Source organism: Triturus cristatus, chromosome 11 (assembly GCF_964204655.1).
Source record: "Triturus cristatus chromosome 11, aTriCri1.1, whole genome shotgun sequence".
NCBI lineage: Eukaryota > Metazoa > Chordata > Amphibia > Caudata > Salamandridae > Triturus > Triturus cristatus.
The window spans coordinates 155,844,885-155,868,376 of record NC_140594.1 but is presented as its reverse complement, the minus strand read 5'-3'; the positions used below and the strand labels follow the sequence as shown (position 1 = coordinate 155,868,376).

General features: G+C 46.8%; 1 protein-coding gene across 2 annotated transcripts in view; it reads left to right on the top strand.

Annotated features, from left to right (window-relative positions):
• KNTC1 (kinetochore associated 1) overlaps positions 1-23,492 on the top strand; it is a 1,031,844-nt gene that overhangs the window by 502,893 nt on the left and 505,459 nt on the right. For both annotated transcript variants that reach the window (XM_085636469.1, XM_085636468.1), the window contains exons 42-45: positions 2,879-2,995; positions 7,468-7,577; positions 7,916-8,138; positions 20,716-20,805. In XM_085636469.1, the coding sequence (XP_085492595.1) occupies positions 2,879-2,995; positions 7,468-7,577; positions 7,916-8,138; positions 20,716-20,805 (540 nt within the window). The remainder of the gene's footprint in view (positions 1-2,878; positions 2,996-7,467; positions 7,578-7,915; positions 8,139-20,715; positions 20,806-23,492) is intronic.

Genomic DNA, 23,492 nt, shown 5'->3' with positions numbered 1-23,492 from the left:
CCCTCGGCATGGTGGTAACAGATCTAGAAACCTTTCGCTTAGTCACTTGGGCACTCTTGGTCTCAGGGAAGTTATACAGAGAATGCGCAACGGGACATTCTTCAATATATTTATTGAAACAATGTTATTCTTGTATACAGTACATGTGCTGAGATAATCAGTAGACAAAAGCATATGAAAGTGATTACATGCACCACAATAGTAAATAGCAGGTACAGTCACCTCATGGTGCCAAGAGCAGTTTCTATATGCAGGCATACAAAACAAGGTAGCAATCCGGCATACTCCTATTATGCAATCCCTCTGTGTGTGTGTCTGTCTCTGTCTGTCTGTCTCCAAGTCCATGTCCAAGAATCCCCCCTCGGGATGATCCAACCCTATTACCTGGCAGGACAAAATGTAGGACCCAGTCTTGCTCACGGACTGGACACCACTCGCGTAGATGTTAGGCAGCTGTTTGGCGAAGCAACACTATGCAGGGACCTCTTGATGTCAACAGAAGTGTCTCCTCTGGCTAACCCCTGTGAATGCTTAATTATTTACAATAAAAAGCTTCCTTGCGCTGTATAAACAGATTAACATTGTTGTGGGTTTGCAGATCGCCCTGACGCCCGTGGATAAAGATAGAATTACATTGTACAGCGTGTGCAAAGGCCTTATTCTCTGTGTTCAAGGCATCATGATAATGTTAAGCGAATTGTGTAAGCAAAGCAGTTTCCTAAACACTAATCGAACATTGGCACGCATGCGAGTATATACCAAAGGTTATCATAAAATGGTATTGTGCAGAAAGAAGGCAATGTAAGAAAATGTCCAGTATTGCTACATGGGCCTAACTCTAGCACATAACACCCTTACGGATACCCTCTTGGGCACTTGGAAAAAACTATGTTCTGGACCTTCAGTTAACAGGTCTCTCATCGCCATTGACCAACACCAGGCAGCTCGGAGTTCCTTACACACATCCCATGCCAGAGTTTAGTGGTTCAAGTGCCAACCAGTAAAGAGAACCCTAACACCTTTGCTGAAACTCCTCCTGACCAATAGAGACTTTTAGCAAGCACATGTTTTCTTCCGGCAGCCTTTTTGTAAACATCATCTGCCTCCTAGGTCACTACTCCCACGCAGCATGGGACATGGTGGACCAAATTCTGCCAGCAGGTTAAGACGACCTACGCACGACTTTTAACCCAAGGGATCCAGGGTAGGCGAGATGCAGCAAAGTTTTGATACTTAGGCTTGGACATGACTGATTGATGCAGTCAGGGGATCGGCGTGGTGTTTGGTGCTTCGGCTCTATACCTGGATGAGGTCCGTGAGCTTCTCCAAAGTTGTTCAGACTAACATCCATCTCAAAATCTCCTATTGTGATGAGGTTATTGAAAGGTTTGACTCATTTGTTTCCTCCCAACGCCTTTGTGATTCCACCATGGGATCTTCATTTGGTCTTCACTTTCCTCATGTGCATACCATTTGAATCCGTGCACAGCTGCCTCCTACATATCTTGACTCTGAAGTCTATTTTTCTGGCCGTGGCGACTTCAACTCATCACACGAGTGAACTCCAGGCGTTTTCAGTGCAGCCGCCTTACACCATCTTTATGCCAGAAAAAGTTATGTTGAGTACTAAGGCAGCCTTTTTGACTGCTTTTCATGTTGGGGAATCCATCACTCTTCCAATGTTCATTGCTCCCCTCACCACTCAAAGAGGAGGAGTGACTTCATCACTTGGACACCAAAAGAGGTTTAAGCTTTCGAATTAATCGCACCAAAGACCATCGGGTGGACAATCGTCAGTTTCTTTTGGTGTTCTCTCGAGGCAAATAAAGGCAAGGTTCTGCAGAAAAGAATTTTGTCAAGGTACATAGTGCACTGTATTAAGATGTGCAATGCACTGGCTAAGAAGCCTCAAGAGGGACTAAGGATCTGTTGCCCCAGGTCGAAGACTGCTACCACTGCTCTGGCACATGGAGTGCTTGTCCTTCACATCTGTAGGGCTGGGATTGAGCATCAGTACACACATTCATGAAGTACTACTGCCTTCACAGCCAGGTCCGACGGGAAGGGCATATCGCTCATTTGGACCTGCAGGACGTTTTTGTCTGAGCAATTTCACAGACCCCACCACCTAGGGAGGTACTGCTTTGATATCTATTCTAAAGTGCGGAATCTGCGGTTATAAGAGTCCTTCATTAACATGGTTTCTGATGGATATTCTATTGACTGCAGATTCTTACAGCCCTCCCTTGTCTATTTTTCTGTCTAAAAATGCCCAAAATGAGAGATCTGCAAATCAAGAAAGAAACTGATGTTGAAGCGCAGGTGTGGCTCTTATATGTGGCTTCATTGTTACTTCAGGGCGCAGTGAAGTTAACGAGGAGCCGCATGTCATCACCTACTGGTGAGCAGGAGCAATGCTGTTTGAATGTTAAGGCTCCAGTTTACCGTCTGGGGACATTCTAAAGGTGATGAATCTGCGGTTAGATAGGGTATCCACCAGAAAGATCTTCACTGAAGGTAGATAACATGTTAATTTGGAATTTAAAAAAAGGAAATGTTGTTTTCAGCTAGGCAGTTTTAAAATGTGTGTAATAAATATTTTTTTAAGAGGCTTCTCTTTAAAATATGTTCTTTAGGATAATTAATTGGGTGATTGTATTCACTGTTTATGTATATAGTGGACATACTCATGATGACGAACTAGGATTGTTATGTTCTCATTTACCTGCCATGCTGTTTCCACCACTGCCTTATATTGTCACTGCTGACTTCTATTAATTTAGTACTACGTTATTACTGGAAATTCCTGAGTAAGGCAGTTACGTATTTGCCATTTTTCTTCAGTCTTGAAAAAGCATTTCTAATTGACTTATTTCAGGCAGTGGCCATCGTTGGGGCACAGCTAGCCAGCCTCTGCAACGAAGATGAAGAGATAAAGAAGTTTCAAGACCTTATTAATGATGCTGAATGGGGTATCGAACTTGGTAAACTTGGTGTAAGTAACTGCAGTGTTTGTTTTCAGAAGGCGTTAGGCTTTTTAGGTCTCGCCTAGGCTGTGCTTGCGTTGTCTCTTCGAGCCATGCTGTATTCAGGTTATGTGCATAAAGCTCTGCCGACTTTCCGCTTATCTTTTTAATTGGCTACTGTCCTTGTCCTTTGTAAATGGTGGCTTTTCATTGGTCAATAGGCTTAGTAGTCCCTCCTTAGTAACCGGCTTGTCTCTTCTTGTAACCTCCCATGAGGACACCCCCTGTTACATGTGTTGTTAATCCCCAGGTCTTCATTACAGCCTCAAGGGTCTATTTTCTTAAAAGACTTCAGGAAGGACACACTTGGTCCGAAGGAAGGCTGGCAGTGCTTACTTCACTCACAAGAGCATCTCACATTTATGAGACCATCTATTAATTACCCTTCATCAGCTCCACACAGAGTAGAACCTAATCCAGAATTAATATAATAATTCTTTTGTCACATTTCAAAGCTACTAATTTTATATATGGACATATCTAGTTGAATGTACTTGTGGTATTGTCTTGCATGCAGGGTGGATTTACCATATCTTCTGCAGGCTGCAGTACCATATGTGGCCATAAGAGGTTCCCTGGGACCTCTTTTGGCCACATATGGTACTGCACCCTGCAACATGTCTAGATAAAAAAATAGCATTTATAATGCCAGTAACTCCAACTCCAACAAATGCAAGATCAATTGCATTTCCAATTAAATAGGTCTCGAATTTGTTAAAGTTAGAGCAGTTGGTGTTGAAAATGACAGTGTTTTTTATCTTTTTTTCTTTATACCATTGGCAATAGTGCAAAGCAAATATAATAATACCACTGCATATAAAAACAAAACTAAACTTTCTGCCTCATCCTGTCCCTGTATTTTGTAATTAGTGGTTTTTCATCGATCAATAGACTTAGTAGTCCTTCCTTAGTACCACCTTGTCTCTTCTTGTAACCGCCCATGAGAACACCTCTTGGTACATGTGTTGTTACTCCCTAAGTTTTAATTACAGCCCCAAACCACTGCTTTCTTAAAGGGTTTACAGACAGGACACAAGTTTTGTCCTCTGTAAAGCCGGCGGTGGTTACTTTACTCACTAGTACATCTCTCATTTATATGAGACCTTCTATTAATTTTCCTTCATCAGCTCCACACAGAGTAGAACATAATCCGGAATTAATATAATAATTATTTTGTCACATTTCAAAACTACTAATTTTATATATGGACATAGCTAGTTGAATGTACATGTGGTACTGACTTGCATGCAATGCATTATGAGTAAGGTGGATGTACCACATCTTCTGCAGGGTGCAGTACCATATGTGGCCAAAAGAGGTCCCGTGGGGCCCCTTTTGGCTACATATGGTACTGCACCCTGTAACATGTCTAGATAAAAATGAAATTGGCATTTAAAATGCCAGTAACTCCAACAAATGCAAGACCAATTGCATTTCCAATGCAAAGGTCTCGAATTTGTTAAAGTTAGAGCTGTTTGTGTTGAAAATTACAATGTTTTTTCTTTTTTATACCACTGGCAATAGTGCAAAGGAAATATAATAATTCCACTGCAAATAAAAACTAAACTAAACGTTCTGCCCCGTTTTTATAATTGGCTCCTGTCCCTGTCCTTTGTAAATGGTGGCTTTTCATTGGTCGATGGGCTTAGTAGTTCCTCCTTAGTATCATCTTGTCTCTTCTTGTAACCTCCTATGAGGATACTTCCTGGTACATGTCCCTAAGTTTTATTTACAGCCTCAGAGCACTGCTTTCTTAAAGGTTTTACAGACAAAACACAAGCTTTGTCCTCTGTAAGGCTGGCAGTGGTTACTTTACTCAAAAGCACATCTCATGTTTATATGAGACCTTCTATAAATTTCCCTTTCTCTAGGTCCACACAGAGTAGCACCTAATCCGGAATTAATATAATAATTTGTTTGTCACATATCAAAGCTACTAATTTTATATATGGACATAGCTATTTGAATTGACTCGTGGGACTGTCTTGCATGCAATGCATTATTGGTAGTGTGGATTTACCATAGCTATTGCAGGGTGCAGTACCTTATGCGGTCCCATGGGACTGCTTTTGGCCACATATGGTACTGCACCCTATAACATGGCTAGGCAAAAAACATTGGCATTTATAATGCCAATAACTCCAACTTTGCAGGGTGCAGTACTATGTGGCCAAAAGAGGTCTTCTTTTGGCCACATACGGTACTGCACCCTGCAACATGGCTAGGTAAAACAAGCATTTGCAATGCAATAGGTTTCGCATTTACACGAGTGTGAGCTATTGGCATTGTAAATGACAACATCTTTTATTTATGTTTTGGGTTTTAAAACATAAATAAAAGGCATTGTCATTTACAATGCCAATAGCTTAAACTTGCATAAATGTGAGACCTATTGCATTGCAAATGCTTGTTATGATCTTGCAAGCATACATATACTGCTGTATTTGGAGAAGGATATTGAATGCTCAGATAACGGTCTTCAGCTGTTACACTGTAATATGGGTTACATTGGGACACATTATGAATGATCAGACACTTCCCTAAAATGTTGTTAAGTGACTACCTATGTGTGATAATTACAAAGACAAATTATGAATATTTCAGTGTATGGTCATTGGTGGTATATGCAATTTATGCTACTTCAGCTTTGCCCTACAATATTGTGTACTTGGTTCATGTGAACAAGTAGGCCAGGCCCTGGTTGTATACTTATGACTTTACTATTTGTAAAATGTTTGGCCATACAGGCAACGGGCTTACAGATAGTAAACAAGTCTGTTTGTGGCTTAATCAAAGGAAGACAGAGGTGCTTAGCATGTTTAGCACCGAGACATTTAGTGATATCCTTGACACTTGGAGTTTGGTTATAATGGTCACAGCAACCCAGCAGAAAATACTTAAGGCTGCCTAAAGAAGACCCGTTCAGAAAGTAGAAATCGTAAAGATAGAAGCAAAAGGTATTCCTCTTTATCGGGACTCTAGAGTCAAGCGTACCATAGAAGGAAGGCTTGCCCAAGATCTTAGCTATGTTTTCTTAGCAGATAGTCTTAAGGTGTAACCCTCTCATGACATACGCTTTCTTCCACGGTGATTGTTTCCTTTCGGTTTCCGTGTCCCTTTCTCACTGATTGAACTCTCTCACTAATCCCTTTGCCAGTCTCAAAACATTAGTCTAGCTATCTTGTTTTGTAAACAGGGCAGCCATCTTTGAATAGTGGATCTAGATTCTATTGCTATTACTAAGGAATGCTTCTTGATTAGAAGTACAGTTCTTTGCAGGCTCTGAAAAATACACCCAGCCTAACCATAGATATAAATAGTAGACAGTGAAAGCATCTCTACACCAAGTTTATTCACAGATTGCCAATTAAAATTAAAAGGCTGCAACTCTTCCCCCAACCCTGACCTGTAGGTGTAGGGTTGTGGATCTTTTGGTGGTATTAGGGAATGTCAACAGTTCTATGCCTGATCCACTTGCATTAATTTGATGGCAGTGTACTGTTTATAGCTTGGCTGTGAATATATTTGTAAATATTACTGCTAACCTGTCAGTACGTAAGATCGCAGCAGGTGTCATCTGGTGGACCACGGATGACATCTGTGCCCGGAGATGGTTTAAAGCATGTTACCCAGTGGGGCATGGACAAAGTTCAAGTGGATACTTTTAACTGCAGATTTCTTAATACCCTCTCTCCTCACCATTCTGAGGAGTGGACTTTAGGTTTCTAACAAGGTCCCAATCAGTCCCTGGAACCAGGTTGAAGGGGTACTTAAAGGTTTTGAAAGAAAACTGATGTCAGTTTGTGAGGGTTGGTGCTTATTTACCACTGTGTGTCGTCCCTTCCGGAGGTGGTGTGATGCATCCGTGGAGTCAAGTGGTGCCACTTAAGGTTGTGTGGGAGCAATTGCTAACAAAGTTCCGAATCAAGTCTAGCACTGTGGGGTGGGAATTGAAAAGGTGAGAAATCAGCGCGTATAGTACCCAACATAAGTAACTTCCTCTTCTATAGTTATAATCGATAGATAGCACTCCTGCATGCCCACAATCAAAAGTATCAGAAATGTTGGCACTTTGACCTCATAGCATTTGGTATGTATGAAGGCTTTAGAGGCATGGCATACATTCTACACAGTAATGGTGGTGAATGCATGGATCTACCTTCCAGTTACTGAGGTAATAAGAAAATAAGTATAGAGGTATGTAGACAGAGTTGGATAATATTGCAAGTGCTTCTGCAACATCTATATTAAGGTAAAGTAGATGAACCTATTATCCTTATCAGCCATCTGTTAGAATCCAGCAAACATTTTACATCCCCAACCTCCAATGGAACTGCTTTGATAAAGGACCACCTCAAGGTAATCTAAGGATTTATTTTGTTTTCTGTATGTAAGCACACATTTCTTTCCCTACATGAATGTTTTTCGTCTTTTTTCCCAGATTTCTTTTCAGTCTGTGTTTCGCCTCTGTTCAGAGAGAAAGAAAACGCTCATTAGGACGCTTGTGCAGAATCCAAAAGTGGACACTACCCTTATACTGAAGTACTGCAGGTAATATTCAATTGTATATATTTATTTTACTATAGCTTTATTTGTTGATTCCATGTCCTATTTATAATTTCTTGTGTATTGTTACACCACCTATAGCTCTGAAGCACTTTCTAATCTAATCTCTTTCATACATGCAAACCAGTTAATAGTCCCTTTGAACTAAGCCCACACTGTGAAAAAAAGCAAAAAATGAATACAGAGAAATTTACTGGAAAGCAACAACTTTAATAAGTGTTTCAGTGTTAAATTGTGAATCCTGCAAATTATCTTGTCTCACATATACCTTTATTTCTGACTTTTCTAGCAAAATGTTGTTGAATAATGATGTTTCTCTTCAGGACCTTTCACTTGAACAGCGATGCAGCCCTCCAGATGCACATAGAGACACTGCTTCTCCAAGGTGCCAACATAAAGATAAGTGAAGAAGACGCCGTAGAAGAGGTAGTGGAAGAGACCCTGCATTTGCCACATGCTGAGGCTCTGTCTAGAGCATTGGACATTATTCCTTTACTGCAAAGCTCAAATAATTTGGTTATCAGTCTGAGTGGAATACTGCTCAAGGTAGGACAGAAGTTGAATCCAAATAACATTTTCTCTGAAAACAGCTTGTAAAATGTGTGCATTATCCCTGCATCAAAGGACCATTTTCCCCCAAAAGACCCACAATATTGAATCCTCATACTATTCCTTTCAACTTACCAGTTTTACTATATGTTCTGCAGAATGATTGGTCAGATTGAGAGAACCACCTTTCCCCAATAGCTACAGTGGATATATTGTCATATTTTGTGTATCGGATAGAGAAAAGGTGCAGGTGTAACAAACTGAATATTGAGTAAATGATCATGACATATTCCAAGGGATCAATGAAAGAATTCATTGTTGCGATTGTTACACCCACAATATACCCATGATTGTTGTAAACATTTTTCATTTTGCCTGAAGCAGACATTACATTGGCCATGTGGATAAAACTCAGATTGGAAGCAAATCAGTGGTCCATTAAGACAACTGCTTCAGATGAACCTCATCCCCAAACTTTATCAGAAAAGGGAAAGTAGTTCCTGAGATACAAACTATGATACTGAGTAGGCTCCAAGTGCCTCAGTAGATCCCTAGAGGTCTTATCTTTCAGCGCTAACATCCATTTAGGGGATTTTGTCTTCCCTAGAATACAGCTTTTTTTTTTATAGAGTCAGATCTGTAGCCATAGGAGCTGCTAATTCCTTCAGTTGTTGATGTCCAACTGCAGAGTCATTTGGCCATAGACCTCACCATAAATTGCCCCATTGTAGCATCTATTTGACTCAGTAGCTGATTAAGTATTGTTTGCCCTGTGAGTCTTGCGTTTGTCTGAAATTTGCCTGGCCATTTGACCTTCCTGGGTTTTTCTAAATAATTTTTGTGCAGTCATGCTTAGTAAATATACTCCTATCTTTGCCTGGACATCACCACTGATTTGCGGTTCTGAAGTGCCAGAGATGTTTCCCAAATCTGAGATGCTCTTCAAAGCACAATGTCTAGCTTACTGCACAATTCATTAACATCTCTTTCCAAGATGATTGGTTCTGTGTAAACCTGTGCAATTCCATGGTTTTCGTTTGGATCTGTAGAATCTGATTTTAGAACTTCCATGATTGTATTGGAATGAAGAGAAACTCTACAATCCAAAGTCTGTTAATCCCATGCATATAGACAGGATTATGAGTTTATTCTGATAGTCCTCAGGATTGAAGAATGGTGACTGGTCAAGCTGGATCAGGAGACTGGTCTTTGTTCTCTCATTAAAAGGGTGTTGTGTACTATTTTGTGCTGTTGTGGTGATCTAGTAAGGTCCATGCCTGAGTGGTAATAGTGAAGCATGGAATTAATGGCATTGATTCAGTTTGGTTGACAATTGTTTTTAATGATGATTTTTCAAAAGCAGGGTAGGTATGTGATTAGTCAGCAACTAATTAAATTGTCAGGATGGGCTTTTTGCTTGTTGCCCAGAGGATTTGTCCAGCGTTGACTGTGCATGTGAAGATGTCTTATTGAAGAGGGTACTTTTTAAATAGTTGTATGTTTGTCGGATGAGGCATATCATGATGGTATAGGGGAGAAGGTCACCTTCATGTTTGGTGGTCTTGAAGAAGGAAGGGATGTTCTTGCGGTATAAATGTGAAGTCCATATGGGGCTCCAAAAAATAAATATGTAGATATGTTGAACCCTGTGAGCTTACTGATAGTGTGCCATAACAGAGCCTTGATCGTTCTAAATACTTTGGTGATGCCAAATCAACAATGCTGTTTAATAAATGTTGTACACCACTAAATTATGTACTTAAGTAACCGTCTTAAAGGATTCCCAGTGTTTTTCACGATAATTCTCCTTGCATGGTCCCTGACTTATCCTTTAGATAAACCTATTTAATAATGCTGGGTTATGTTTAAATTCTGCATAACTTGGAGGGGGGGGCGTGGTTAACAGCCGACCGAGATGGCTGCATCTTGAAGGGGCTCCGGCGGCACGCCGAGTAATCCCCCTGTAAAATCCATCCAGATATCCGATTCCGCGTGGGCCACTAACTGGGCAGCTCTAAGTAAAATTAAAAATTTGGGGTGACAGTGCTTTCAGTGTTTCAGGAACATTGGTCTCCTCCCCAGGGGCTTCTCAGACCACTCCCCCATCTGGGTGGTATATGGTGAGAAGTTGGGCCCAATTTGCCAAATCGCACCACTTAATCCCTGGTTCCTGACGATACCACGCTTTTGAACTGATTTGCAAAAGACCACGGAGCAATACTTTCAAGAAAACAATGGTACTATGGAGTCGAGTCCTCTGGGAGTCCTTTAAAACAGTGATAAGGGGTCAGGGTATTGCTTTAATTGCAAGCCACAAGAAAGAAAAGGTGGCGCGACTGGAGGAACTGGAGAGGGAACTCCACCACCTTGAGTCTAACTTGATACTACAGACCTTCAGGCAGTTAAGCACGAACTGAGTATTAAGAGAAAGGGATAAAAGATATTGTGGAGGGTGCGGCTAGACTTGGATACAGAGCAACTCTGCATCGCCTTCATGAAGTGGGAGATAAAGCAGGAAAGTTACTAGCTTTGTTAGACAAACTGGAAGCGGCATCTAGGTGGATATTTGAAATTGCTAGGGGAGGGGGAACTCCCATACAGGACAGACAGGGTATCGCAGATGCCTTTGCATCGTACTACTCGGAGCTATATGCACCATCACTAAGTGTAATGACGGACACAGCCTGCGAATTACTGTCTACCCTCAATATGCCAGATGTGACATCGGAAGATAGAGCCTCATTAGAGGCAGACCTTACTGAAAACTAAGTGGCACACGCCATCCAATCCTCAAACTCAGGAAAAGCAATAGGCCCCAATGGTCTTCCAGTCGAATTATATAAATAACAGCGTCTAAGATTGGCCCCCACTTGGTAAAAATGTTTAATGAAAGTCTAGAGACAGGGATATTGCCTAAGGATCAAAGGCTAGCCAACATCGTTGTGATCCACAAGGCGGGAAAGCCGCCAGGCCATTGTTCATCTTACAGACCAATCTCTTTACTGAACGCTGAAGTAAAGATCTTCGCTAAATTATTGGCAGGTAGGTTAACCCCGGTCTTGGGCTCCCTAATACATCATGATCAATCAGGCTTTATGCCTGGTAGAAATACTGCATGAAATCTGAGATGCCTTCATGGTATACTGGAGAGGGGGAGTTACATTAAGGAGGATGCTCTGATAGTTTCACTAGATGCCCAAAATGGATTTTTACAGCTGAAATGGTCCTTCCTATTCACAGTTTTGGAGAAACGAGGTTGTAGTCCAAAATTCTTGTCTTGGATTCACCTTCTTTATGCAAACCCTCTGGCGCAGGTGTTGGTAAATAGAGGCAAATCAGCAGTAATCACCTTACAGAGAGGCACGATACAGGGTTGCCCCCTTTTTCCACTGATATTTGCTTTATCCGTGGAGTCCCTGGAGGTTTGGATCAGAGGTGATCCCTTGATTAGAGGATTAAGGTGGTCAGAAGCTTGGGAGGACCAAATCTCCCTGTATGATGCTGATATCCTTCTATACCTGGCAAACCCCTATTACTCGCTTCATAGGAGACTCCATAATCTGAAAGAGACATGTTAGTGATAGATTCCTTACCTTAGAATATTCCCCAGGCGTCAGTCTGGATCCGGAAAGTTTTCTGCTTAGCAGTTCCTCTGCGCGCCAGTAGGTGGCGCCGTGCGGCTCCTTGCCCATCACGGTGTCGTGCATGCCGGGATGACATCACGGAGGCTACTTAGGCGCCACATATGCGCGCTGACGTCACTTCTTTCTTTTTCCGTGCCGAAAGCGCAGATCCGGATTTAGCACGTACTTCGGTCATTTTTTGACCACTTTTTTTAGGCTTTTTGTCTCCCTCTCTTGTCTCTTGGTGCACGTAGGGATGCCCGGCTTTAAGTCTTGAGGGTCGTGCCACCGTAATATGTCAGTGGCGGACCCCCATGACGTCTGCCTCTACTGCCTGGAGAACGACCACGACTCCCGGGATTGTCGGGACTGCCGTGCCATGGCCCCGAAGGCATTACGGGAGCTGTGCCGAAAGTTGCTGGAGGTCCGGCACTCCTCTTACCGCCGCTCCGGGTCTAGGGGCCGTTCGCGGGACCGCTCGCTGGACAGCAGCCGTCGCTCCTCGGACTCGAAGTCTTCACCTTCAGATTCCGGTAAGCGACGCCATATAAAGAAGTCGAAGAAGCGTGTTCGCTCTCCGACTTCCCCCCATCGCTCCCCAGAGGCGGACGTGGCGGACAGGGGCTCTGCCCCTGCGGATCCTCTGGAGCCTGGGAGTCCCGTGGCCTACCCGCTATACCCAGGTCCGTCGGCGACTCCCGAACAGCGGCAAGAGTTTCTTGCTGCCTTGGACCGCCTGTTTAGGCCTTGGGCTCCCACCGGTGCTCCTGCGGGCCCCGCGGCCCCGTGTCCAGATCCTGTTGACCCAGCGGCACCGCCTCCGGCGCCAGCCCCAGAGCCACTGGATCCAAAGCCCACGGCTCCGGCCCCGGCACCACAAGGTGCAACTCCGCTGGCGCTGGCCTCAGCGCCACCCCTAGCTACGGCCCCAGCGCCGCCCCTGGCTCCGCCACAGGCGCCGCACTGGGTGCAGTTTATCCCGCCCCTTCCTCGGTTTTCGGACGATTTCGTTCTGACCTGGGATCCTCATTGGGATGGGGCTCCGGTCTGGCGCCGCTCCCGGCGCTGCTGGGCCCCTCTCTGGCTCCGGTCCTGCCGCCGCGACCGGCTCCTTCTACCCCGGAGCCGAATGAGGACTGGGACTGCTCCGAGGACCCCCTTGCGCGGCAGTGTGACTCCGAGCAGGATTGAGTGGATGACCTTCAGAATGCGGGTGAACTTGATGTGTCTTCTGAACCGGGGTTTGCCTCGCCTCCGCCTACTATGGAGGAGGGCGCTTCCTACACTATGGTGCTGCGTCGAGCCGTGGAGACTCTCCACCTCGACCTCCCCACGGTGGCCCTTAAGACCAACCTCCTTACGGAGGTGCTCCAGACAGCGTCTACGTCGTTGGAGCCGCTGCTCCCTTTCAATGAGGCCCTTACCGAAGTCCTCTTGGGTACTTGGTTGCGGCCAGCCTCGGGGGCGCCGGTGGATAAGAATGTCGCCAGGCGTCATCGCCTGATGCCTGGTGATCCCACCCTCTTGACCACTCACCCCACGCCTGAGGGCCTGGTCATTCAGGTCTCGACATCGCAGAGTGCCTTTCCCTCGGCTCCGCCTGATAAGGACTCTAAGAGGCTGGACCAATATGGCAAGAGGTTGTTCTCCTCAGCCAGTTTGGGGTTGAGATCTGTTAATACAGCCTGCTTATTGGGCCGTTACTCCCACGCAGTGTGGGATTCGGTGGCGGAGGTTCTGCCTCAGTGCTCTGAGGAGGTCCAGGCTGTCCTTTCCCAAGCGATTGCGGAGGGCAAGGATGCGGCGAAGTTTGCCATCAGGTGTGGTTTGGACACCGCTGATTCGTTGGGCAGGGCGATTTCCACGATGGTGGCGTTGCGGCGCCACGCCTGGTTGCGTTCCACTGGCTTATCACCCGATGTCCAGAGCTCGCTCATGGACATGCCCTTCGATGGCTCCCGCCTCTTTGGTGATAAGGCTGACAATGCCCTGGAGCGCTTTAAAGACTCTCGTGCCACGGCCAAGTCTTTGGGTCTTTCCTCGAAAAACCCTGCAACGACGGGGTTTCGTTCCTTTAGTGGCCAGGGAAGGGGTGCCCAGGCGCGCTCTTCCAGCAAGCCTGTGCAAACCCAGCCTCAGCGAGGTCGCGGACGTGGGATCCGCAGGGGCGGGTCTGGTAAACAGCGTGCAGGGCAGTCCACTTCCACCCCCGCTGCTTCTGCCTCGAAACCTTCCTAATCCGAGCTTCAGGGGACACCCCACGCCAGTGGGTGGCAGGGTTCACCTCCACCTTCACCACTGGCGCAAGATTACGTCAGACAAGTGGGTGCTGCAGATAATCTGCTACTCGCTCCCCTTTCTGTCCTCCCCTCCAGCCATGCCACCTTGGTACCACCGCATGTCAGGGGATCATTTGGCGCTTCTCCGTCAGGAAGTCACGTCCCTCCTGGCCAAGGGGGCCATAGAGTATGTTCCCGATCAGCAAGTGGGGTGGGGTTGCTATTCCCACTACTTTCTGGTCCCCAAGAAGGACAAGGGGGGGCCTGCGCCCCATCTTGGACCTCCGGGACGGAAGGAGACTCTGGCTCAGTTCCGGTCTGCCCCGGACCCTGGAGACTGGATGGTAGCGTTGGACTTACCGGACGCTTATTTTCACATTCCCTTGCTGCCGGCCCACCGGCGTTACCTGCGGTTCACGGTAGGCCAGGAGCGTTTTCAGTTTGCCATGCTCCCCTTCGGCCTTACCAGCGCCACTCGGGTATTCATGAAGGTGATGGCGGTGGTCGCAGCTCATCTGCGCAGGCCAGGGGTGTCAGTCTTCCCCTACCTCGACGACTGGCTTTTGTCTCCCACCGCCAGATTACGGACGACCTCCTGCATCTGCTGGAGTTCTCCATCAATGTGCCGAAGTCGCACCCGAGTCTCTCTCAGAAGCTCCCCTTCATTGGAGCGGTTCTGCATTCGACGCTGTTTCGGGTTTATCCTCCTGAACAGCGAGTCTGGGATATTCAGGCTATGGTTCGGCTCTTTCAGCCTCTATCCCGGGTTTCAGTCGGGATGACCGTCCGGCTTCTGGGCCTGATGGCCTCCTGCATCTTGCTGGTACCACATGCCAGATGGCATATGGGGGCTCTGCAGTGGGACCTGAAGTTCCAGTGGGTGCAGCATCAGGGCGACCTGTCCTATCATGTCCAGATCTCGGAGGGTGCTGCATGGCAATTGCAGTGGTGGCTCACGAATCACGTGACGGATGCGTCCCTCCTGGGTTGGGGGGGCCACATGGGAGAGGTGGAGATCAGAGGCCTCTGGTCTCCTGCGGAGTCCCGGCTCCATATCAACCTTCTGGAGCTGCAGGCGATCCGGCTTGCACTGAAGGCATTCCTTCCCTCTGTCCGGGGAAGTGTAGTGCAGGTGTTCATGGACAACACTACCGCCATGTGGTATTGCAACAAACAAGGCGGGGTGGGGTCGTGGACCCTATGTCAGGAGGCTCTGTGCCTCTGGAAATGGCTGGGACATCAAGGCATTACCTTGGTGGTTCAACACCTGGCAGGTTCTCTGAACGCCAGGGCGGACGAACTCAGCCGCCGGTGCATGGTGGATCACGAGTGGCGTCTGAACTTGGACGTGGCGCAAGGTCTTTCTGCGATGGGGAGAGCCTTGGTTAGATCTATTCGCCACCGAAGAGAACGCGCAATGTCATCAGTTTTGCGCTTTGGAATTTCCAAGGCGGCACTCGCTCGGAGACACTTTTCGTCTCGAGTGGAGCTGCGGTCTGTTGTACGCCTTTCCGCCTATACCACTTCTGCCCAGAGTGCTGAAGAAGATCAGGCGCGACCGGGCCCAAGTTATTCTTGTGGCTCCGGACTGGGCTCGAAGAGTATGGTATCCTGAGCTACTCAGTATGAGCATCGATCCCCCGATCCGTCTGTCTCTTCGGGAGGATCTTCTGTCGCAGCGGCAGGGGACGGTCCTCCACACGAACCTGTCCAGCCTCCACCTCCATGCTTGGCGACAGTTGACACGTTTCGATCTTCCTCCCGAAGTCTGTCATGTCATCCCGGCAGCCAGGCGTCCCTCCACTAAAACGGTGTACGCCGGTAGGTGGAACTGATTTGTGGTATGGTGCACAGCTAAGACTGTGGATCCCCTTTCTCCCCCTCTTTCTGAGGTTCTTCTGTTCCTTCTCTCTCTGGGCACTCTTAAAGGTTATCTTTCGTCCATCTCTGCCTTCCTATGGCTTCCAGATCAGCCTTCTCTTTTGAAGTCCCCGGTTGTTAACCGTTTTCTTAAGGGCATTACGCATACGTTCCCACCTGTGCCCTTCATAATGCCTCAGTGGGACTTGAATCTTGTCTTGACTTTTCTGATGTGCGCTCCCTTTGAGCCCCTTCATAACTGTCACTTACGTCTTCTTACTCTCAAGACGGATTTCCTGGTAGCTATCACCTTTGGCAGGAGAGTGAGTGAGCTCCAGGCTCTTTCTTCCAAACCTCCTTTCCTTTCTGTTCATCGGAAAAGGTGGTTCTGAGGACACATCCTTCTTTCTTGCCAAAGGTTGTGACGCGCTTCCACATCGGGCAGACCATCACTTTGTCCACCTTTTTTCCGCCTCCGCATCCTTCAAGGAAGGAGGAGCGGCTCCACCGTCTGGACCCCAAACGTGCGCTCGCATTCTATCTGCAGCGTACACAGCAGTTTCGGGTGGATGATCAGCTCTTTGTTGGCTATGTGGGCGCCAAAAGAGGGCGGGCGGTGCACAAACGGACCATCTCCCAGTGGGTCGTTCTGTGCGTCAAAGCCTGTTACTCCTTGGCCAAGAAGGAGCCTCCTGTGGAACTGCGTGCCCATTCGACCAGGGCAACTTCAGCCACTACTGCCTTGGGACGCTGTGTCCCCTTGCAGGGTATTTGTCAGGCAGCTACGTGGGCCTCGCTGCACAGGTTTACCAAGAACTACTGCCTTGACAGTCAGGTCCGGAGAGACGGCGTCTTTGGCCATTCTGTGCTCCGTGACTTTCTGGTGTAATCTTGTTCGCAGACCCACCACCGGGGTTGGTATTGCTGCGGTAGCTATTCTAAGGTAAGGAATCTATCACTAACGTGTCTCTTTCAGATGCACAAGTTACTACTTGTGTAATGATATATCTGTAAGAGACATTAGTTAGTGATAGATTCCTTACCGCCCCACCCATCCTCCCCGTTCTGCGAACTGATTACTAGGGTTAAATTCATCCCCTTTAAGGGCCCTAGTTTTATGCTCCAAGGGTCAGTTTCTCGCATGACTCTGCGTTTCGGCGCGGAAAGTTATGTACAGAACTGACCAAAGGAAATGATGGACGGAGTGTTGAACATTGCAAGCACTCCCCCCCAGTCAACTGATCTGGGTTTAATCCATCACCGTTCTTTAGCCCACTCTGCCACCCCAGTTCAGACATGGCCATATGCAAATCAGTCTGACCCTGTGCCTCATGGGAACAGTCCAGCCCGAACTGCCAAGCCATGTCTTCCCTGGACCGGAAACAAGCTTCCTAGGACCGGTTTCTGGCATTTCAGCCATCTTCAGCCAGGCTTGCTTGAATCCAGTGGCAAAGTGAGCAAGGGACTCACGTCTGAGCATACCCTGCCAACTTATGGCGAACACAGCAAAACCAAAGGAAATGATGGACGGAGTGTTGAACATTGCAAGCACTCACCCCCAGTCAACTGATCTGGGTTTAATCCATCACCGTTCTTTAGCCCACTTTGCCACCCCAGTTCAGACATGGCCATATGCAAATCAGTCTGACCCTGTGCCTCATGGGAACAGTCCAGCCCGAACTGCCAAGCCATGTCTTCCCTGGACCGGAAACAAGCTTCCTAGGACCGGTTTCTGGCATTTCAGCCGTCTTCAGCCAGGCTTGCTTGAATCCAGTGGCAAAGTGAGCAAGGGACTCACGTCTGAGCATACCCTGCCAACTTATGGCGAACACAGCAAAACCAAAGGAAATGATGGACGGAGTGTTGAACATTGCAAGCACTCGCCCCCAGTCAACTGATCTGGGTTTAATCCATCACCGTTCTTTAGCCCACTCTGCCACCCCAGTTCAGACATGGCCATATGCAAATCAGTCTGACCCTGTGCCTCATGGGAACAGTCCAGGCACATAAGTTGGCAGGGTATGCTCAGACGTGAGTCCCTTGCTCACTTTGCCACTGGATTCAAGCAAGCCTGGCTGAAGAAGGCTGAAATGCCAGAAACCGGTCCTAGGAAGCTTGTTTCCGGTCCAGGGAAGGCATGGCTTGGCAGTTCGGGCTGGACTGTTCCCATGAGGCACAGGGTCAGACTGATTTGCATGTGGCCATGTCTGAACTGGGGTGGCAGAGTGGGCTAAAGAACGGTGATGGATCAAACCCAGATCTGTTGACTGGGTGTGAGTGTTTGATTGGTTCTGATGCTCCGTCCATCACCACCCCCTTTTGTACCGCTATGTACAGAACTGACGTCAGCGCGCATGGGTGGCGCCTAAGTAGCCTCCGTGACGTCATCCTGGCGCGCATGATGCCGGTGACACGCGTGGAGCCGCACGGCGCCACCTACTGGCGCACAGAGGTATTGCTAAGCAGAAAACTTTCCGGATCCAGACTGACACCTGGGGAATATTCTAAGGTAAGGAATCTATCACTAACTAATGTCTCTTACAGATATATCGTTACACAAGTAGTAACTTGTGCTTTTGGCCATGTACAAAAAAGACTCTAGCTATTCCATTAAATTAGACAAATCAGTAATATTTGTCCTGAGTGGAGACAACCCACGTATTCCATGATCATGCGTAGCCAAAGTGGTGACTGAGGGATTCCAATATCTGGGTCTGTATATTACCAGAGACCCCGTGGTATTGCATGACTACAACCTAAGACCCCCCTCGCCCCCCCCAAACCTCCACGCTGTGGCGACTCCAAGACGACGTACAACACTGGAGAACCTTGCCCCTTACACTGTTGGGGAAGGCCTCTCTTTACAAGATGATGGCACTACCCCGATTCTTATACATACTGTACAATACACCATACTCAGTCCCCCCTCCCCCCCGACACATTTTCAAGCCCTAGAAGCGACAGTGAGAACACTCTTGTGGGACGGGAAAACCCTTGAGAATAGCCTTGTGCAAACTAACAAAGAGCTGGTATGAAGGCGGAATTGCGCTACCGGCCTTAAAATACTACTACTGGGCGACAAAGCTGATGATAGATAACCGCTGGGTCCACTGGCCAAGAGACGTTCCAGCCTACCAAACGGACAGATATAATATGCCAACAGGAGGGTATCTTAAAGTGATATATGGGGGAAGACGCAACATGCCAACACACACCTCAACCTCATTGACAGTTAACATCTGGACTACGACATTGACACTAGGATGGGGTGATAAAATTACATGAGCCACTCCCTTGTGGGACTCGATACAATTAGGCCTATTGACGGAATGCCGAGGTTTTGACAAAAGGTATCTCATAGGTCTCTCACAGGTGGACGACCTGTGGTCGGATGGAGGGGTAAAACCTTTAACTGAACTGCAGCAGCAATATGAGTTGGCTCCCTCTGAAATATTTTGCTTCTACAGAATAAGTCATGCACTGAAACGAGCCATTCCAAAAGTAGGGGAACTTCCCGAATCATCCCCATTAGAAGACAGACTGATTGATGACTATATGCCAAAGACATTATCCTTAACATATGGAAAAATACTAAATATCTCCCCAGTGAATTTAACGAAACTCAGCGAGAGATCGGGGTAAGACCTGAGGAATATAGAAGATGAAGAGTGGCTGGAGGCGACTGCATCCCCAAAAGAGGTTGCCATACGTTCACGCTTCCAATTGATTAAAATGAAAATTCTACCCAGAACTTATTATTCTTGCACTACACTTGTAAAAATGAGGGAAAGAACCTTGTCGCTGTGTATCAGAGGCTGTGGGCGTGAGGGCACTTTCTTCCATATCTGGTGGAACTGTTCTGTAATTCAGGAATACTTGGGGGAAGTGAGGTCCTGTGTGAGGGCGATCTGTGAGGAGAAGGTTGAAATTCCTTCCCAATTATGTTTGCTGAATATATGGGGAACGACAGATCTCATGATGGTTGAAAGACTATGAGTTACGCTCTGCCTCATGGTCACGAAACGTAATATAGCAAGAAAGTCGGGGGTGGACTCTAGACCGACCTTTGGAGACTGGGAAGAAGATCTGGATTGGTGTATGCAAGCGGACCGTGTGATTTATGAGAGTAGGGAATGTCTCCAAAAATAGTCTAAAATCTGGGGAAACTGGATCACTAGTAGAGGGATGCTCTGCCCACCCGTTCAGGTAACCACTCAACTAGAAGAGGAATGACTACCTGCAGGGGCGACGCGGCCTGTCGTCTGACAACAATTGTATCGTATTTCTAAAAATGTGTGAAGGGTAGTCCTTGCTTGTATATGCAATGCCACACTTGGCCTTCTGTGAGAACTGTGCTACTGCTATTAGGTTTTCTGTTTGCAATAAAGAGAGTTTACACAAAAAAATTCTGTATAACTTATAAATATAGAAGTATTTTGTATTACTAAATACAAAACGATGAGGTTGAGGAATAATTATATCTAAGCCTTCTGTTTACTTCTTCTTTTTACCTCTTTCCACCTTCTCATTCCCCCTCAAGCCCCTCAATTCACCACAAACGGGTAAAAAGCTACTAGACTGTTTATATTCTGGAGCATGGAACTTTTGACTGAATTTTCCTGCTTTCAAGTTCTGTTTTTCTATATATTGTCTATATACTTTGTAGCAGCTGCACAATGTTTCTGTGCAGCTTCTATGGGGCTCTGGGATGTTGTGCATCTTACTTTCTTATTATGCTACATCAGAATGTTACCTGCCTTCATTAATTACATTCTTGTGCCATTCCCTTGTTTTACTCTTCTCTTGGTCTAGCTGGATCCTTATGAATACGAGACCATAGAAGGAGTCTTGAGAGTCATCCAAGCCGCAGATGAAATAAATACGAGTATTCAGCTGAACCAGGTACACTAACTAATGTTCTTGAAGGAATTAACGTTCGCGGTCTGTTTTTTGCCATTTTACATACTTTTTTATGGTACTAAAAACACTCCACAATTAGGGTTACCAGGCTGCCCGAGGCTGATGGGCCTGGGAGTTGTCTTTCTTTTGTTTAATTGAAATATGTGGACTATTGTCCCTGGTGGCAATGGTTTGTACCAGGAAAGCCCGGTATTTGAAACATGGTGCCCTACCAACAAAATTCAACTCTGTAGTGTGAGCATTGTAGAACCCCAAATCATGTTATTTATTTGTGTTTCCATTTGTGTCTGTATTTTTTTTTTTTTTAAGTTGGCTCATAAAACTAGAAAAACAACCTTCCGATGGGGTCTGAAGAGCTATTCACTTGTTTTGCCAATGCAACTTAAGAGTAGGGCCCTATCTGAGCCTTCTTACAAGGGCTGTTTGTTGCATTTTTATTGCTGAACTTTATTGTATTCTTTTTCATTAGCCATCGGAAATTAATGTTTTGCCATTAAATGAAAATGTATATTAAAACTGATTACATCTAATAAAAATTGCATTTGTAGCACAAACCTCAGATTCCAAAGAAGGAGTACACATCTACTCACTTCATTCTCACTTCCAGAAAGATAACACCATTAGGTCCTTAGGATTTCTGTGGCCATTGTGCGAATAAACTGCTGGTTAAATCAACACATTTTCCCACTTCTTCCTATCTCTGTTCCCATAGTGGTAAGTTCACTGCTGTGTGTGCTCGGTCCCTTTAACATTTTTGCACAGTGACCAAGAGTTGGCTGGGAAGCCGCTGGCTGCTCAGGCAACATGCAACATACTTCCAAAACTCATACTCTATTCACCACCAAATGCACCATTGTTAACTAGTCATCGTTTCACAGGTGTGTCTCCTCTAAGGAGAACACGCAGTACATTAGCAGTCACACACAACTTCGCTTTGGCAATACATTTAGTTTTAGCTCTACTAATAAAACACTGTCTTCGCAAAGGAAACTCAGGACTTTGTGAGAAGAGACTGTAATCACATCTAGTGATGCAGCTGTGTATTACTTTCTTCCATCTGTTTTCCTCTTCTTGAGTGAAAGGTGAAAGCAAAATCAACTGACAGAATTTAAATTTAGTAAGTACTGAAAAAGGAGTCTAGCTTTAGCACAGAAGAGATTTGTGGGTGACATGAAGGGGACAAGTCAAAGTTGGTAGACATGGGGACAAGTATAGAAGGAAGAGAGATGGGTAGGGGCGAGACCATCATTACATTTGAAAACAACACAGAGAAAGTGAAACAAGATTAGAAAATTGTTGGTGGAGGCAAGGGACGACGAGAGATGAGCTGTGGTAGGAAGATGAAAAAGGAGATACGGAATTTTAAAGCTGACTGAAGAAATGCAAGAGAATAAGAAAGAAAGCAAATAAAACTAGAGAGGAGTAGTAGTCTTTGTGAGAGAAATGGAGGGTGAAAATATGTCTCAGTAGCTCGGAGGTGACAAAAGATATTCTGGATTTCTGAATGCTAGTTAGCTTGCATCTACAGTTCTTTGTTACAGAGGAAAGATAGTTTGAGAAATAGAGGAATTGGTCAAACACTCAAGATGAAAATAGTAGGGCGCAGCAGAAAGAAGGGTGGGAAAATATGGTATCTGAAAGAGACACCTTAGTGATCGATTCCTTACCTTAGAATATCCCCAGGCGTCAGACTGGATCATGAAAGTTTTCGTCAGCAGTACCCCTGCGCGTCGGTAGGCGTCGTGCGAGCTACTTAGACTTGCCCACGCTCGCTGACGTCAGTTCTTTCTTTTTCCGCGCCAGCAAGTGCAGATCCGAGGGAGAGCGGTACTCCTAGTTAATATTTTAACTTTGTTCTGAGACTTGTTTCTCTTGTTTTGTCGAGTTCTCGACTTCTGGTGCAGTCAAAATGCCTGGGTTTAAGTCCTGTCGGGACAGCCAACGGACCATCTCGGTGGCGGACCCACATAACGTGAATCTCTTCTGCTTGGGGCACGCCCATGACCCCGAGGCGCGCCATGATTGTCGGGCCATGGCGCCAAAGGCTTTGCGGGAGCGTTCCCGAAAGTTGTTGAAGGCCCGGCATTCGGCTCCGCGACACTCAAGATCCCGCTCCTGAGAAAGGTCGGGAGACCGGTTGCAAGGCCGTCACCGCCGTTCGTCGGAACCTGGGACAGGTAAGTTCAGGCGCCATAAAAAGTCGAAGAAGCAACGTTGCTCTTCGTCTACCCCTCACCGGTCGTGGTACACGGTGGAGGGGCGGGTGGTCACTCCCCCGCAGCTCCGATGGAGCCTCCGTTGTTGCCTGCGGCCCGCCCCCCTTTAACGGGGCTGTACGCGACTCCGGAAGGAATACAGGTCTTCCTGTCGGCCATGGGCCATTTATTTTCCCCATCGGGCCCCTCCGGCGCGCCTTTGGGCCCCGTGGACCCCTTGGGTGGCTCTGCCCCTGTGCCGCCGCCTTTGGGCCTGGTTACACCGGCAAGATGCCCTGAGGCGCCGTTGGCTCCGGCCTCGGCGCCGCCGTTGGCTCCGGCCTCGACGCCGCCACTGGCTCCGGCCTCAGAATTGCCGTCGGCTCCAGCCTCAACACAGCCGTTGGCTCTGGCCTCGGCGCCGCCGTTGGCTCCGGCCTCGGCCGCCGCGTTGACTCCAGGGCCAGACTATAT